This window comes from Geotrypetes seraphini, chromosome 17, assembly GCF_902459505.1.
Source record: "Geotrypetes seraphini chromosome 17, aGeoSer1.1, whole genome shotgun sequence".
Taxonomy (NCBI): Eukaryota; Metazoa; Chordata; class Amphibia; order Gymnophiona; family Dermophiidae; genus Geotrypetes; species Geotrypetes seraphini.
Window position 1 is genome coordinate 864,094 of NC_047100.1, and position 17,567 is coordinate 881,660.

At 43.0% G+C, this 17,567-nt stretch overlaps 1 protein-coding gene across 10 annotated transcripts in view; it reads left to right on the forward strand.

Annotated features, from left to right (window-relative positions):
* Positions 1-17,567, forward strand: part of ITPR1 (inositol 1,4,5-trisphosphate receptor type 1) — a 234,033-nt gene that overhangs the window by 203,958 nt on the left and 12,508 nt on the right. For 8 of the 10 annotated variants that reach the window (XM_033925743.1, XM_033925747.1, XM_033925746.1 and 5 more), the window contains 6 exons: positions 3,168-3,332; positions 3,508-3,703; positions 4,107-4,202; positions 6,544-6,671; positions 7,169-7,334; positions 8,371-8,531. In XM_033925743.1, the coding sequence (XP_033781634.1) occupies positions 3,168-3,332; positions 3,508-3,703; positions 4,107-4,202; positions 6,544-6,671; positions 7,169-7,334; positions 8,371-8,531 (912 nt within the window). Of the gene's footprint in view, positions 1-3,167; positions 3,333-3,507; positions 3,704-4,106; positions 4,203-6,543; positions 6,672-7,168; positions 7,335-8,370; positions 8,536-9,025; positions 9,545-17,567 lie in introns of those variants that run through there. The other 2 variants (XM_033925750.1, XM_033925749.1) reach the window with 2 other exon arrangements.

Genomic DNA, 17,567 nt, shown 5'->3' on the forward strand with positions numbered 1-17,567 from the left:
TCCTGCAAGTTCTGTCCTCATCTGCACAAGCCTCAAACACTTTAAAATCATAAGTGTTCAAGGCTTGTGCAGTTAAGGCAGAGCTTTCAGGAATGGGACAGGGACAGCGATAGAACTTGCGGGGATGGGGAAATTGAGTTCCTGCGGGGACGGGGTCAAATTTCTCCCCCTGTCATTCTGTAATCCAGACATCATTCAGTTTTTGAATGGGGCGCTCAGATTGCATCCTCTGTTGCGCCAGCCTTTCCCATTTTCAATCCCCATACAAGCCTCTGCAAGATGTCTCTTTTGGACCTTACGGTTAGACAGTATTTCAGTTGGTCATAGTCTCTGTGAGGCAAATCTCTGAATTACAGGCTCTCTCTTACAAAGAACCCTTCTTCAGATTTACAGACAGGACAGGATTTTGCAGAAGCTGGATGTACGAAGAATTTTTATCACCACCTGGCAAGGACCAATGATTTATGTCTCTCCAACCATCTTTTTGTGCTGACTAGTCAAGACAAGCAGACCAGCTTCCAAGGCATTGATTACCAGATGGATTCACATGATAATTTCTTCTTTCTATATTGCCTGTGGCAAACAGCCACCTATTTCTCTTGCAGAATATTTGACTAGAAGTGTGGCTGCCTTCTGGGCTGAGTCCCAGGCTGTTCCACCTGATGAAATCAGTTCTACAGATTAGATGTGGCGGCTTGAGAGGATGCCGTATGTGGGTCCACTGTGCTGCGGGCAGGCTCCTCTGTCTCTCCCTAGATGTGTGGCACTGCTTTGGTATGTCGGCTTCGGTACAGAATCCTATGTCTTTGCAAAAGAATGGAAGATTAGGTTCTTCCTCAATCATCTTCTTTCTGTGTTAAGATATAGGATTCCCTACGACCTACCCTGTGGAGATTTTCAATTCACCAATTTGTTGCCTCGGACATTACCGGGGTCCGTCATGGGGCTTCTTCTCTTGTCTTTTGGATTAGCATGAAGAAAAAAAAGCGTAAGGAGCTTAAGAGCAACATTATTTTTATTTAACCTCTGAGTTTCTTATGTGATAGTGCTAGTTGCGCACAGCAGGTTGGTTCCTGGATACCCCTAAGTTACGAGATCATGTTGATTATTCTTTTTTTCATGAGTTATAGAGCAGAACAGAAATGTATGTTGTCTTCGAGGAAGTTCCCTGTGCCCCTCCTTCTGTTTCAGTGGAGTTCAATTCCTTTGGTACTAACTGAAGAGGGAGCTATTCTCCACTGGTGAAGGGGAGGAGTTGAAAGATATGAATGACACCCTTCTGCAAAGTTAGCGACTAAAGGAAGACAACAACTTAAGTACAGAATCCTATGTCTTATAACAGAAAGAAGATTATCGAGGTAATAACCTAATCTTCCATTATTATTTATGCAGATCTCTTTCAAGTTGATTGGAAAAAAAAGTCGAGCTCATAAATTTCAGAAGCTAAGTTAGGTATTTATTCTCAGCTGAACTTGAGGAACCTAAAACTGAGGCCTGCTATTCACCACCCTGATATTAGGACTTAGTGTTGGATATCGGCATGAAATTCCTACATTTTGGATTTCAGGCCTAACCCTTCTGCTGGCTCCACTCAGCCTTTATTTCTTTAGTAGAACTTGCTATACTGCATTGACTGGCAAGCAGAGTTCAGCAGTTTACAGACTAAAATACTGTAAGCATAAATGGAAAGGAACTACAATTCTGGATAAGAAAGAAAACCAATCATTCAATAGAGAAAGTAAGCATATGAGACGACTAGGGGAAACTGCACACTCCAACCCAGGTTCCAAAGGCCTGCCAAAATAGCAGATTTGAAGCATGCTAAGGTGTGTTCCCCATGTTTTCTTAATAGGAGAGCAGGCACAGTAAAAGAAAAAGTAGAGCACCATGTGGCTTTATGATGAGTTACAGGAGGAACGGGTAGTATCATGTGATAATCGTTTAATGATCTCAAGATCCACAGGTAGGAGTGTAGGAGTACTTCAAGTCTTTGCTGTGTGCCCATGTGAGCAGTTAAACTTTTGAATTTATTGATCCCATATTGCAGCTATTTAATTTGGTCTACAGATAAGAGATGGCCCTTCAAGTCTAAATTCCTTAAAGGCAGGGATCAAAATCTTAAATTAGACCCGATAATCTACAGGGAGCCAGTGGTGGCTCTTCAGTAAAGGGGTTATGTGATCTGATTTGTGTGTATTACTACTACTACTACTACTACTACTCATTTCTATAGCGCTACTAGACATACACAACGCTGTACACATTATATCCAGGTACTTTCTCTGTCCCTAGTGGGCTTAAAATCTAAATTCTAACTCGTTGACATTATCCAAAATTAATTATAAACTTGTGTAAATAGTGCATAGATTGAGATCTGCAAATAAGGGATTAAAGGGATTACTGGACATATGTAACTTCCTTTAGATAAGACAGATTGGGTAAGTACAGGGAAAAAAGTTTGATGGCTTGAACCAGTGTTTTGGAACACTCTACCTAGTAATGTCAGAGAAATAAATCTCTTTTTGAGCTTTAGAAATCAGGTTAAAGCCTTTCTGTTCGCACAAGCTTATGATTAATTTCTCTTTGCCCCATATACATTCCAGCTTCCCCTGCTGGTGGGTTTAAAAAAAAAAAACAACGACTTCCCCTCCTGGAGGTCACCAACAGCAAGCAGCAACTCACATACGCTGTTTGTATCAGTCCCAGAACCTTCTCTCGAGTGTAGGCCCAGCTTTTTGAAAACAGGGAGTTACATCAGAGGGAAGGCTTTGGAGTTAGAGCAAACAGTGAATGAGTTGCTGCTTGCTGCAGGTGACATCTGGGGTAGGGGAGAGATGGCGGAAGTCTTCAATTGGTGGGATTTGGGGATCCATGCCATTAATAGCAAGGGATCATAGTTACACCATTGAGCCAATATTTTGTTTGTATCGGTCTGCTGTAAGATGGCTGATCCCACCTGTTTTTCTCTTCAGGGTGTGTTCCTTGAGTATAGGCTGTAACTCCTTTTCTTTCTGATTGTAAAAATCCCTGGCTAGCACTGCAAATATTGGTGCTGATCAGCACAATAATGTGGTGGCCTGTCAAAGTTACAGAACTCTGGGCTACATAGAAGAACACAATAAACTGTGTGTGTGCCATCTGTTAGCACTTTCTCCTCTGGGTTTTAGGTTTGTAATAAAATCATTTTCCTGATGAGTTTTCTGGGGAATCGTGGTACATTCACCCGAGGATACAGAACAATGATCCTGGATGTAGAGTTTCTCTACCATCTCTTATACCTGCTCATCTGTGCCATGGGTGTCTTCGTTCATGAATTTTTCTACAGTTTATTGGTAGGTGGACAAGTTTGATCTCCTGAAACCTGTGAGCGTAGGGGACATAGCTTTTCCTGACCAAGACTTTACACTTGTAGTTTAATGCTGGGTTTTTTTACTGGTGTATTTCTGATCTTTGCTGTGTGCCCATGTGAGCAGTTAAACTTCTAAATATCTTGATCCCATATTGCAGCTATTTGACTTGGTCTACAGAGAAGAGACTCTCCTGAATGTCATTAAAAGTGTGACCCGCAATGGCCGCTCTATCATCCTGACTGCTGTTCTTGCTCTTATCCTGGTGTACCTCTTTTCCATTGTGGGTTATCTCTTCTTCAAGGATGATTTCATCCTTGAGGTGGACAAGTTAGCCAATGACACTGCCTTCCCAGGTAGGTGATGCAGAAGTTTTTAGATAGGGATGAGAAATTACATAACTTTTTGGATAGTAGAAATGAGTGCATAGATCTGAAATGTTTTGGGGTCTCCAGACCTTACTGTGATGACAATTTTTGTGCATATTGTACCAGAGAACTTCTTCCTCCATTCTCCATGCCCAAAGCCCGCAGCCAACAAAAAAGATAATATTGACTATTTGGTCTAAGACTGTCACATGAGCATCCGAAAATTGAAAGCTATAGCCTCCACAGTCATGACTATAAGCAAAGCAGTGGTAACTGAATGGGGTTTCTGGTTTTGAACTAGACTTGACTATTCTTGTTGCGGGTGTCTCTCTCTGCTCCACTCTGACTCCGTGTTTACAACTCCTCTGACTGCAGCATTTTTCATTTGCAGAAGAGGGTGGTAGCATGACGGAGGAGCTATTTTATTCTGAGGTTTGTCTACCAGGAAATGAGAGGAATTGTACCTCAGCAGGCCCTCCTAGAGAAGGTGAGACTTGTTGCTAAGGAGCATCTATAATCCTTCACTTTCTACACTGCAATTGTGCAGTATTATTACATTACATTAGTGACTTTTATTCCGCCATTACCTTGCGGTTCAGGGTGGTTTAGAAAAGATGTTATCTGGACAATTCCAGAAGAGCTACATAGTTGAGTGGGTTAATTGGGGGGGATATTATGGCATGGGTTTTCAGTAAAAGTAGGATGGAAATGTCCTTCTAATTTTAACAACCAAACTGTTTGTAAGCTCTAGACAGAAGCAGGTATGTAGTTGTATAAGAGCAGTCTGATTGAATTGAGGTTGGACTATCAAGCACTGCAGAATGAAATTCATCAACTCAGTCTACCCCACCGAGTACATTTTTCCTACTTATTAAAGATATAAGTTGTAAAGTGATATGAAAGAAAAAAAGTTGGTCTGATTTATTCCATAGACTATGTGTGTATATCTATATCTATAGATATATTTATACATATACTGTAGATAGATAAATAACCCTCCCCCCTTTTTACAAAACTTTAGCGTGACAGTAACCACTCCAACGTTCATAGGAATTCTAAGAGCTTTAGAGCTCTTATGGCTGGTGCTAAAAACCGCACTACGGGTTTGTAAAAAAGGGGAAGGGGTATATTAGAATGTGGACTCTTTTCCCATTTGAGATTATATACACTGAACTGAAAAACCCCCCCCCAAAATGTTTTCTGTCATATCTTCCACAGAACTCAGCCAATTCTTATGAAATTTAGTGCATCGTATCCTGAATGAAGTTGATGTAAAATGTTGTAAATATTTCCCACCGCACCCCAGCACTACCTTGTGAAAGTGAATTGTTGCTACGGGATAGCTCAGAAGCAGATGGTAGTTTATAAAGTCTCTGTATCAAAATGATTTTCGCTACAGAAGACTAAAATCTGATAAAGAACTTGGTACTGCTAAAAGGTTATAGCAGTTGACGATTGTTGAAAGAGGTCCCAAAGAAGGGATGGAACAAAAACGGCCTTGATATGCTGCTATGCAAGATCTGAGCAATGGACACTGAATCGTAAGCCAGGCAGTGGATGACTGAGCTCGACTCGCACATAAGAGCACATTGACATTATACACGATCTTGTACTGAGTCAGGAGAACATGCCACCAACACTCCAAACAACTCACCAAATAGCAAAAGATGCAGAATAGACAACTGTGGTTAGGATAATTCATTATGATTTGAAATTTAAAGTGTCGTGCCCAAGAGTTAACTTTATACAGCAAAGACACACACCTGAAACAGTGCAAGCAGCTTTTGACCAAGTACCAAGAGCAAAGCGTCAGCTTCATCTTGTTTACAGATGAAAAGATATATACAGTAGCTCCACCGTTTAACACAAAGAATGATTGCTTGTATGTGCCTTCAACACTGAAGTGTGAGGTTAATGCCAAACACCTACCAGGGACCAGTCCAACCTTCAGCCAATCAGTCATGGTCTCGGTCGCAATCTCGAAACTTGGATTCACAGATCTGTTCTTCATCGATCCTGGGATGCATACTACTGGGAGATCCTCTTGATGCAGAAGTTGTTGCCAGCAATCCTTGGCATTTTGGGAGACTCCTTTATCTTCTAACAGGACAATGCCCCAGCACATTGGGCAAAGGACACCGTAGAACTGCTACATCAGGAGACCCCAGACTTCATTGGTCCAGATCTCTAGCCTGTGAATTCACCAGGTCTAAACCCAGTTCACTACCGGATCTGGGGGCTGATACAAGAACGCGTCGATCATACAGCAATATCTGTTGTCGAAGACCTTAAACAGCACCTCATCTTTTTTTGGGCTGAGCTGAAGCAGAGCATCATTGACAAGTCCATAGATCAGTGGCGGCCAAGGTTGAGGGCATGCCTTTGTGCAAAGGGAACGCAATTCGAACATCTGCTTAATTGAAACATTACTTTTTGATTTTACTTTTTTCTGCAAGATACGCCATAAAGTTTTTGATGTGTTCACAATTCATTTTCACAAGGTAGTGTTGTGGTGCGGTGGGAAATATTTACAACATTTTACATCAACTTCATTCAGGACACAACGCACTAAATTTCATAAGAATTGTCCGAGTACTGTGGAAGATACGACAAACAACATTTTGGTGTGTTTTTTTGGAGTTTATAGTGTAGTTGTATAAGAGCAGACATATATCTTCATATTGCACATTTTCAGAACAGTGGCTGTAAACGGAGAGTGGAAAGCATATGCTTGCACAAAGCTTTCCCTGCACATTGTGGTCAGACAGAGAATTAAGACTGCAGTGAGTAAATGGGGCCTTAATGTATTTTCTTTACCATGGGAACAGAGCTGGTGTCTGAGGAGGAGAAGGAGCACACTTGTGAGACACTGCTGATGTGCATTGTGACTGTGCTGAGTCATGGCCTGCGTAGTGGGGGCGGTGTGGGAGATGTGCTGAGGAAACCATCCAAAGAGGTGAGGAGAGCACATACTGAGGATGTTAAAGATCTCAGCTTATAAGGGTATTTTTTTTACCAAGTTTATGATGGTCTCCAGGCATCTGGTTGACTTAGATCTGAGGTGCAGAGATTTTGGAATATGATACACTTTTTTTCTTCAGTTTACACATCTGTAATTGGGTAGGAATATTATACCATTTTCTTTTGGAGCCCATGATCCATAAATAGATGATGCAACTGCACACCCTGGAAGTCACCTGCAGGAATATGTGGGTTTCTTCTCTTTTTTTTTTTTTTTTTTAACGCTGGTTTAGCCAAATGTACAGGCTTAATGGTTAATATGGGGAGGGGTACCCATAAGAATAAGCTATAAGTTTGTCTAGACCACCCTAGAAGCAGCCACCCTTAACAAGTGGTGCAAGGCCTGTAAGGAAGCAAAGTGCAGAAACGTAGGCAGTCTGCTGTATACAAAGCCAATCCATGGAGCTTGATGGGCAAATATGTTCCCTTTAGGAGCCGCTCTTTGCTGCGAGAGTTATCTATGATCTCCTCTTCTTCTTCATGGTCATAATTATTGTCCTCAATTTGATATTTGGTGTCATCATCGACACATTTGCTGATTTACGGAGTGAAAAACAGAAGAAGGAAGAGATTTTGAAGACTACTTGTTTTATCTGTGGTGAGTTCTCTGTTGTGGCTGGCTATAATTAACCCTTCTGATACTAGGGAAGCTGGGTTCAAATCCCACCACAGCTACTTGTGATCTTGGGCATGTTGCTTAATCCTCCATTGCCTCGGGAGCAAAAACCAATTGTGATAAGAAGTGCATGGTTAACAAGCAGTCTACATGCTCATTCAGGGTGTTGGTAGTATAGATTTCTCATGCGGTAAACAGCACACATCATATTAAAATGCCTGATAGTCTATGAGCTAATCCTCAGCAATGCAGAGATGCTTCTTAGGAGTATGCTGATGTGTACTGTGTGAGAAATTTACTGCTTGATCCGAGGCAACATGGAAAGGTTAGAGAGAGGCCCCCCACCTGACTTCAAAAAATGCTCTGCTGTCTAGGGTCTCCCTTTCTTTCTTCCCCCCTCCCCCCCATGACTTTAAAAATAATATCCCTGGTATCTAGTTACAACCCTCACACCCCTGCATGCCTTTAAAGAAGCAGGAACAGTTCCCACTTGATCCTGCTTCGGCACATCTATCTTGAAAACTGCTGGCACTTGACCCCTCATGGTGCAAGGGGTCAGTCTGCCAAATAAGGGGATTTTTCACTTATTTCATGTTCTTTGTTTAGACTGCCATTTTTCAAGATTATGGCACAGAGGCAGGAGTTGAGTGGGCACCACTTCTGCCTCTTTGAAGGTGTGCAGTGGGTGGAAGGTGCCAGGAGAGTGGTGGGATTTTTGTTTTCTTTTTATTGTTGAGGGCAGAGGGAGTTGAGTTTGGTCAGGCTACTAGACTTTACTGCTCACAAAATGAGAAGAAAGGAACAGTTATACCAAGTCTGTGAATTCCATGCATGCTGATTATTGCATTCCAGCGATAAGATTTTGCAGGATCTTCACATTAGAGCTGCTGACCACACAGCTTTCTGCATTAGAGTCGGGGATTGGGAAAAGACATATTTACCTCGCCTTGAGCTACTGAAAAACACATGAGCCAAATGCAAATTGCTTTCTTTTCATTTTCATCCTGTCTCCTTTCAGGGTTGGAAAGGGACAAGTTTGATAACAAGACGGTGACGTTTGAAGAGCACATTAAGGAAGAGCACAACATGTGGCATTATCTCTGCTTCATCGTGCTGGTGAAGGTGAAAGATTCCACAGAGTACACAGGACCAGAAAGTTATGTGGCAGAGATGATAAAGGCAGGTACACATCCATTTCTTTGGTTATAGGAAACTGGCCCGCCAGTGTCGGTGGTGGTTCGAAGAGCACTTTTTCTAAGGATTGTGCTTATTGGGGTGGGGATGGCTACTTTATACAAGAAATATTCAATATACTTCTCATCTCCATTGGAGTGAGGGTGGAGAACTGTAGCTTCCCTTTTTCCAAGCTATGTGGTGCATGCATTTTGCCAAGGTAATCGGAAAGCATATTTGCCGTCTGTCCTGTTTTTAAAAGATGGTGAGGGAGGTGTGGTTTGTTTTCCAATTTAAACTTTGATGTGCCCTTCAGACTGATGTTCGGATACCATTAGTAGTTTATGGGTAGAGACCAGTTGAGGAAAAGAGTTTCAAGAGAAACCTGGTCGATATCTTGGCAAAATACTTTGGGCAGTGAGGTGGGGGCTGATTCTAGATGTTGGGAGATTCTACACTCTGCTTTACCTTGACACATAGGTTCTTTGTGTTTGTTTTAGGATACAGTTCCATCTAGACCCTAGCAAAAGGAGAGCAAGCTGTATACTGACATCTCCATGTGCAGTTCTCCAAAGGTGCTGCTGGTTAGAGCAGATTTTTAACCCTTACCCAAAGCAAGTGACACACAATTTGAACAGCATAATCAGAGTGTATCTGCTGTCTGGTCTTCTCAAGGTGGAAAAAGGACAGAGGCAATAGAACACCTGTTTGGTTGGAAGGGCCAAACAAACCAGTCTCTGGCCCCTTTCCTAAGCTCTCTTAAGTACTGATACCTTATTGAGCAAAATATTAGAGCTGTGACCATCCACCTCATTCCACCATATGTCCGGAAAAACCAGACATGTCCTCTTTTTAAAGGACTGTCCGAGTGCCCAGATGGCTCTCCCGACTCTCCCCACCTACTTCCTCCCTGGCCGCTGTAATTCAGTTTTCGGGCAGCAGCAACGAGGTGAGCCTGCTGTTGCTGGCCTGCCCCCAAAAGCTACCTCTTTCCAGGTCCTACCTGTGTGGGAGCAGGCTTACCTCACTGTGGGGAAGTCAGGAGCTAGAGATGACTTGAGGGGAAGCATCATTGGAGATTGGAGGAGGGTGGGGAGGGAGGGAGGGCTGGAGAAACAGCATGGGGGGGGGAGAGTGCTGGAGAAAAGAGCATGGAGTAGGGTAGCGCTGGATGAGAGGGGAGAGAGAAACAGCAGAAGAGGAGGTTGGAAGGAGGGGGGGTACCTGTGGAGGGGAGGAGTTGGAAGGAGAGAGAAAAAGAAAGAAGCACTCACAGAAGAGAGAGGGATTGGAAGGAGAAAGAGAGAGCAAAACACCCATGGGGAAAGAGGGTTGTAGGGAGATAGAAAAAAGCACTAAAAGGGTATAAAAAATGGGAAGGGGGTCCAAGGAAATGGGCGAAAGGTGGGCAGGGTTGTGGGTGAAGTGTGGTCTTACCACAAACAGACCCTCCACATCAATCTTCTAAAGCTGCAAGCAATAGGGAATGCTCTGAAAACATTCCAGGATCACCTCCTTCGACAGGTAGTGCTTGTCCTTATGGAGAGTCAGGTTGTCATGTTCTATTTGAACAAACAAGGAAGCATTTTGTCTGGAGACAATCAAGGTTTGCATTATTTGTGGGATATTTCTCAGGGCAGTTTGCTTGGCAGGGAAGCAGAATGTGTGTTGACAGACATATTGAGCAGGCTTCTTCAGTCTCGCAAATGTCTCTCAATTTTTTTCTCAATGGGGAATGCTGGACATAGACCTCTTCACTTCCCCTCAGAACAACAAACTTCCACAATTCTATTCCAGACTTTGTCCCCATTTGCATTGCATTGGATGCCTTTCTACCTCACGGGGGGTACAAGTTCCTCTTTGCGTTTCCCCTAATTCCTCTTATAAGGAAAACTCTACTCAAACTTTGCCAAGATTGGAGCACCATGTTCCTCATAGTACCCCTTTGTTCATGATAGGTTTGGTTTCCACTCCTCCTAGAACTCTTGATCAGGAAACCGTGGGAGCTGCAGCCATTTCCAACATTGCTAAATCAGATCAAAGGGTCCCTACTTCATCCCAATCCCCACTCATTGGCACTAACAGTATGGTTTCTTTCACTGAACAGGGGGGGGGGGGGAAATACCTTTTTTATTGGACTAACAATGTTGTTTATGACAAACTTTCAAAGGTAACCCCTTCTTCCTCAGATCAGACATCCTCTGATCCTCCAATGTGGAGGGTCTGTTCGTGGCAAGACCATCTAGATGAGTTCCCCAGCCTAGCATCAAAGCATCTGTGGTAATAAGTTTTTGGTGGGGAGGGGACTAGTAAGGGAAGACCCCAAGTAAGATTGTGTGCTACTATCTACCATTGGAGAGGTTAGGGCTCTTCAGCTTGGAAAAGAGACTGTTGAAGGAGAGATATGATTGAAGTCTACAAAATCCTGAGTGGAGTAGAATGGGTACAAGTGGATATCCTGAAAACCTGACCTGCCTGTGGCTCTCGAGGACTGGAATTGCCTACCCCTGCTCTAGAAGTTTGAAAGTAGACCGGACTGGGATTTTGGCAGCTTTTATTACTGGTGCCCGGAAAGCAGTGGGTAGAACCAGCCTTGTGTACCTGTTCTGCAGGGAGATGGTTGCAGTATGGTACTGGTGCTTGTAGCTATGTATATGGAGAACTTGAGATTTCACTAGCTCTGTCATAAAAGCACCTAACTCTTATAGCCTCCTTTCTGATATGCAGGTCTCTCACTGGCTGTCACTTGGTCTGTTATACAGCAACTTGTCCTGCAGAGGGTGACCTCAGCTCAAAACTTCCACAATCAGGCTTTACCAGGTCCTGAGAAAGTGAAATAAGTGTGGGGTAGTTTCAGTTTGTAGTGAAAGAAATTGATGCATCCTGAGTACTTTGAACATCAGTGTGGTGTCCAAACTGTTAAAGATGATGCTTAATTGGACCATACTAGGTACAAAAATTGCTAAGCTTTTGCCCTGACCAGAGGGTTGGTGATCGTCACTCCTGTAGGGCATTCCTTTTCAGTAGCTGGTAGGGGCAACCGCAGGTTATGTGGCAGCCATGGCCAAGGTGTGTGTCCTCCAATGCATTCAGTCCTGAGCAGCTGCAGTAATATCCTCCATGCAGAGCTGGAGCCTCAATTTTGCCTGTGCCAGGTCTTAAAAAAAAGGAAAGGTTTGTTGATGCTGAGGTGAGGAGCTAAGGCCTCTCTGTGCCACCTTGCTGCTAGAGATAATGTTTACATTCCCAAATGTCATCTTCAGTTTGAAGGTTGGAAGCTGTCGTAAATAGAAAATAACGGCAGATAAAAACCTTTTATGACTTAGTTTTCTTACTTCTGCCATTAGTTTCTTTCTCAGAGAGTTTCTCGTTAGCATTCAGAATCAAATTCGACCACCCCCTTGTCAAGCTTAGGCTGTGCATCAGCACTAATTACTTCACACTTAAGTCTTTAGCTTGCTCAGGAGAAGACAACCTTTTATCTTTTGTTTATTTCGCTTTCTGTCAGGCCTTCTAGTGCTGGATTAGCTCTTACATGAGAGCGCATTCCTGGAATGGGTATCACAATTCCATCTGTCACTTCTACTGGGTTAGACTATTGCTTTACTTTTCCCTATTGCAGTTGGACAGTCTACCCCAGAAATGACGGCAAGCCTGACATGCTGTATATTTATGTGAGTTTCTCTCCTTCATCCCTTGTTTCCTAGCAAGTTACACTCTTGAGGTTAATAGTTTGGTATTTCATCTCTATGTCAGGTGATATCTGAGTAATGTCCCGTGAAGGAGAGGAGACCCATTTACTGTGCGTTAAAAACCAGCCAGACATTGCTCTCCACACCCGAAGTGACTCATATCTGCCCTGCTAATCACCACGTTTGTCTCATCCCATGGGAGAGTAAATTATTTTCCTGCTTACGAGTGCAGATTTGTGCCCCAGTTCCAGGGTCAGCGCATGTGTGTAAGTGCAGTCAATATACAGGAAGGTAGCAGGGATATTCCTTCCAGAATTTTCACAGCTCAAACTGTCTGCTTAAAACAAATAAACAAAAAGTTAGTTTCTGTGTTTGCCATAAGGAATGGAAAGCAGTGCTTCTGACCAGAATTAGGCGTTAATTAAGATTCTGTGAAGAAGGATGAGTAGCTGTAAAGATTACCATGGAATCTAATCATTGTGTTAGCATCAAACCAATAGAGAGAGAAGGGAAAAGTCCAAGATAACATTCTTTCTGAGAGGAGAGGAAATTAAGGCTCAGATGCTCTAAAATCGCTGTTAAAATTCTGTGGGTCGCTGTGAGGCCAAAACAATTTTACATGCAAATGAGTTTCCTAAAGGTTTGCCGTAATCCCATCATAAGAACATAAGAATTGCCGCTGCTGGGTCAGACCAGTGGTCCATCATGCCCAGGCCCTCTGGTCAAAGACCAGCGCCCTAACTGAGACTAGCCCTACCAGCGCACGTTCCTGTTCAGCAGGAACTTGTCTAACTTTGTCTTGAATCCCTATAACAGCCTCCGGAAGAGCGTTCCAGTTTTCTACCACTCTCTGGGTGAAGAACTTCCTTACGTTTGTATGGAATCTATCCCCTTTTAACTTTAGAGAGGGCCCTCTCGTTCTCCCTACCTTGGAGAGGGTGAACAACATGTCCTTATCTACTAAGTCTATCCCCTTCAGTACCTTGAATGTTTCAAAAGAAAGCGGCTAACAGGAGAAGCTCCGAACAGCAAGCCTGAAGCAACCTTCTGCCGCTCAGCTGTTTGGGGCAGAAAGATTTTTTTTTTTTTTAATGGGCACAGATGTGAGTATGTTACACACAGGAAGGAAGCCCACTCTCTCCTGCCTCAGCCACCCGGATCCCTCACATTCTTGACCCCCCATACCCTTAAATCGAAGATAGGCAGGAGGGATACTCACTCTGTCCTGCTGCTGGGGCCCCCCATGAACCTCTGACACCTCATCTCAAACCCCTGACACTCCCCCCCCACACATCTTTTTGATGGAATGCCCACTCCCTTTTGCTGCATGCACAAACCTCCCCCCACCTTTAAATAGAAGATTGGCAGGAGAGATGCCCACTTCCTCCTGCCTCTGGGGCCCCCATGAACCTTCGACAACCCCCCTTCCTACAACCTCATACCTTTTTTATGAAAATCCAGCAAGAGGGATGCCCACTCTCATCTGCCACCAGGCCTGCCTCTTCAAAATGATGGGCTTTCCCCTTCCTAGTGCATCCTGGGATGCACTGGGAGGGACCTAAAACTCTGATTGACCCATACTTTTTTGATGAAAATCCAGTCGATGGGATACCCAACTCCTTCCTGCCAACAGGCCCCCCTTTTCAAAATGGTGAGCATTCCCCTTCTAGTTCATCCCAGGATGCACCGGAAAGGGGCCTAGGGTCCTGATTGGCTCAGGTGCCTAAGGTCTCTCCTATAGGAGGAACCTTAAGCGCCTGGGCCAATTAGCATCTTAGGCCCCTCTCAGTGCATTCCAGGGTGCACTGGGAAGGCCCTCCATTTTGAAGAGGTGGACCTGCTGACAGGAGGGAGTAGGAATACCACCTGCCGGATATCATCAAAAAGGTACCGGTGTGGGGGTGGGTGGGGGGGAGGGGCAAGGGTTTGCAGGACCCCTGGTGGTAGGAGTAAGTGGGGATCCCTCCTGCCAATTTCCATTTAAAGATGGGGGGCCCTAGCGGCAGGAGGGAATGGCATCCCTCCTGCCACTTTGTAAATCAACGGTGGGGGGTCCGAGTGGCTGAGAAAGAAGGGAGTGGGCTTTCCTCCTGATTTTTTTTTTTTTTTAAGTTCAGAGGGGTATGGGTTGTTGTGGGGAGGTCCCAGCATGACTTAAAATTTTTTTTAAAATGGGGACCAATAGTGTGTGTGTGTGTGTGTGTAACACATGCACAACATCTAAGCCAATTAAAGAAAAGTTGCTATTTAGTGCTTTTTTAACACTACCGGCACCTCCAGACCTATTGGAGATTTCAGAGTGTTAAAAACCAGCGCTTCATTTTGGGCATCAATCGGAGTGCTCATTTTAATATTGATGAGCTTGTAATGTATTTACATACAATTATGGGATGCTGTTACAGAAGACCGCAATTTGCCGTTTTGTGCATCAAAAGCTGAAATACTTCGACACTAAACTGGTTTAGCAACAATTGTTAGATGATTTGTTCAATGGAAGGCATCCTTTTAAAAATTATTTTATTGAATATTTATTATCTGCCTAAAACCTATGCAGCTTACAATAAAATGTCCCTAATCATTTGAACAAACATTAAAACAAATGCCACGTCATTTACATCATATAAGCTGTAATAATGATACAGAAAGTGCACCAAGTTCTAGCTCTTCAATTATATGCCTGGACAAAAAAAAAATGGGTTTTAAGTAATTTCCTGAATCTCAAAACATTATCACATAAATTCCCAGGCATATCATTCGCCATAACTGGGCCAGCCACTGAAAAGGAGGATTTTGAGGTATCAGCGCATCTAATATTCGACTTTCAGATCTTCATGTTCATCCTGGCTGAAATATGTAAGATTTCATTACAGTTTCCCATATATCCCCTGATGTACCAATTTTATTATCTTGTATTTTATGCAAAATTGTACTGGAAGCCAATGATAGAAATATATAGGGCTCCTTTTACTAAGCTGTGATAGCGGTTTTAGCTAGAATTCTGCGTGCGCTATCGCAGCTTAGTAAAAGGAGCCCATAGTTATTCGGACTTTAGCGGAATATAAATCAGAATGTAAGCAGAGGACAATTCTCTGAGTAAGTATACATTATTTTGCTCTGAGCTTTGATATAATTTAAATATTGTGAGTGTTTTATTGTGAGCCCCTCTGTTAAAAGTGGGTTATAAGTGGATACAGCTTACTGAGCTAGATGGACCATTGGTCTGACCCAGTATGGCTATTCTTATGTTCATATGCAAACACTGGAGATACCAAATTATTCATTCTTTGAAAGCAATTCTTTGCTCAATAGTAAGTCAATATAAATTCATAAAAATTAGTGAAATACTTGAAATCCACGAGCTACCAGATAACTCTCATAGAAACATGATGGCAGATAAAGATGGCCCATTCAGTCTGCCCATCCACAGTAACCATTATATCTCTTCCTCTCTAAGAGATTCCACATGCCTATCCCATACTTACTTGAATTCAGGCACAGTCTGTCTTCACCACCTCTTCCGGGAGACTGTTCCACACATCTACTACCCTCTCTATAAAAAAAACTATTTCCTTAGATTACTCCTGAGTCTATCCCCTCTTAACTTCATCCTATGCCCTCTCATTCCGGAGCTTCCTTTCAAATGAAAGAGGCTCAACTCATGAGCATTTACACCACGTAGGTATTTAAACATCTCTATCGTATCTTTCCTCCAAAGTAGACATATTGAGATCTTTAAGTCTGTCCCCTTATGATGAAGACCATGCACCATTTTAGTAGCCTTCCTTTGGACCGACTCCATTCTGTTTATATCTTTTTGAAGGTGTGGTCTCCAGAATTGTATACAATATTCTAAATGAAGTTTCACCAGAGTCTTATACAAGGGCATCAACACCTCCTTTTTCCTACTAGCCATACTTCTTCCTATGCACCAAAGCATCCTTGTAGCTTTCACCGTCATCGTTACAACCTATTTGGCCACCTTAAGATCATCAAATACAGTCTCGCTCTTCTGTCATGCACAAAAGTTCTTCACCCTCTAAACAAAGTTCTTCACTTTGATCCTGCAAATTCAGGAAACTTTTAAAAACTGCTTGATGATACGTCAGTGTTTCGTGCCATAACATCACAGCTAGATTAGAGGGCTGCAAGCAGTATGACCACCATACTTTAAATTTAAGTTGGTTTAAAATTTGCTATACTCTTCACTGACTTAGTGTAGTAACGTTGCCCTACTTTTTACAAAAACTGCTCTGGCTACCAGGACCAAATTTAAAATTATCTGATTTTTTTTAGGTTCTCAGACAAAATGGGCCTAAGTACTTAAGAAATGTTAGTCCTGTCGCACCTTTGAGAGTTCTAGGTCTTCTCAAGCAGCATCCCTATCTATATTATCAAACCCCCCCAAAAAAACAAACAAACATGTCACCTGCCAGAGACTACTCTTCAGGAGTAGCTGCTTTACTCTGGAACTCCTAAAGAGACTACAAGCCTAGCTCTTCTCCGAAGCCTATAATACATTCCAAATGTCTTATTCAACTGAGCACATAATTTACCCTCAAACTAGTCGTCTGTTTATTTATGGAAATCCCTTTGCTTTCCCCGTTGTATCCATCTATTACGATACTAGATTGTATTGTGCTAATTTAACACCCCCCCCCCCCCAGGGTAGAGGTTTCTACTGCGGTCTGGAGCGCTAAATGCTCTGAAGCTGCTCCTACACTCTGAGAATTCCTTTGAGTATTGGAGAATTGTCAGAGCTTTTAGCACTCTGGGTTGTGGTAGAAACCTGTACTGCAGCTTAGTAAAAGGAGGTGGGGGTATTGACTATAATATTTCTTTTATTCTATTTAATATGCACATTCATTATAGCGTTATTAGGAAGGGCTGTGGCTCACGGGTAGAGCTGTTGCCTCTGCACCCAGAGGTTGTGAGATCAAATCCTGGTGCTGCTTCTTGTGGCCCTGGGCAAGTCACTTAAAAGCCACAAAAAGGCGGTATACAAGTCCCCATTCCCTTTGCCTGTCTCCTCATTGTTTTAACTAATCATTTTATTAGTTATACTGTTAATGGTGTAAGTTTATATTGAGCTTTACTTGTGCACTGACGTGTAAATATCTCTTCATATAGCTAATTAATAACGTCTAGTCGATAAAACTAGACAAACGTGGCCACATCTGTATGCTGTTTTCTGCTTGTGCTTAATAGACTCCAGCCACATGTCTCTCGTTGCATAAAAGCCCCAACGGGTTGTGGCTGATTCCTGTTCACTAGTACCTTTGGGCCAAACTGGTATCTGCTCTTGAAAGGATAAGGGAATATGTGCATGAACTCGCCCAGCATGTTCCCACTT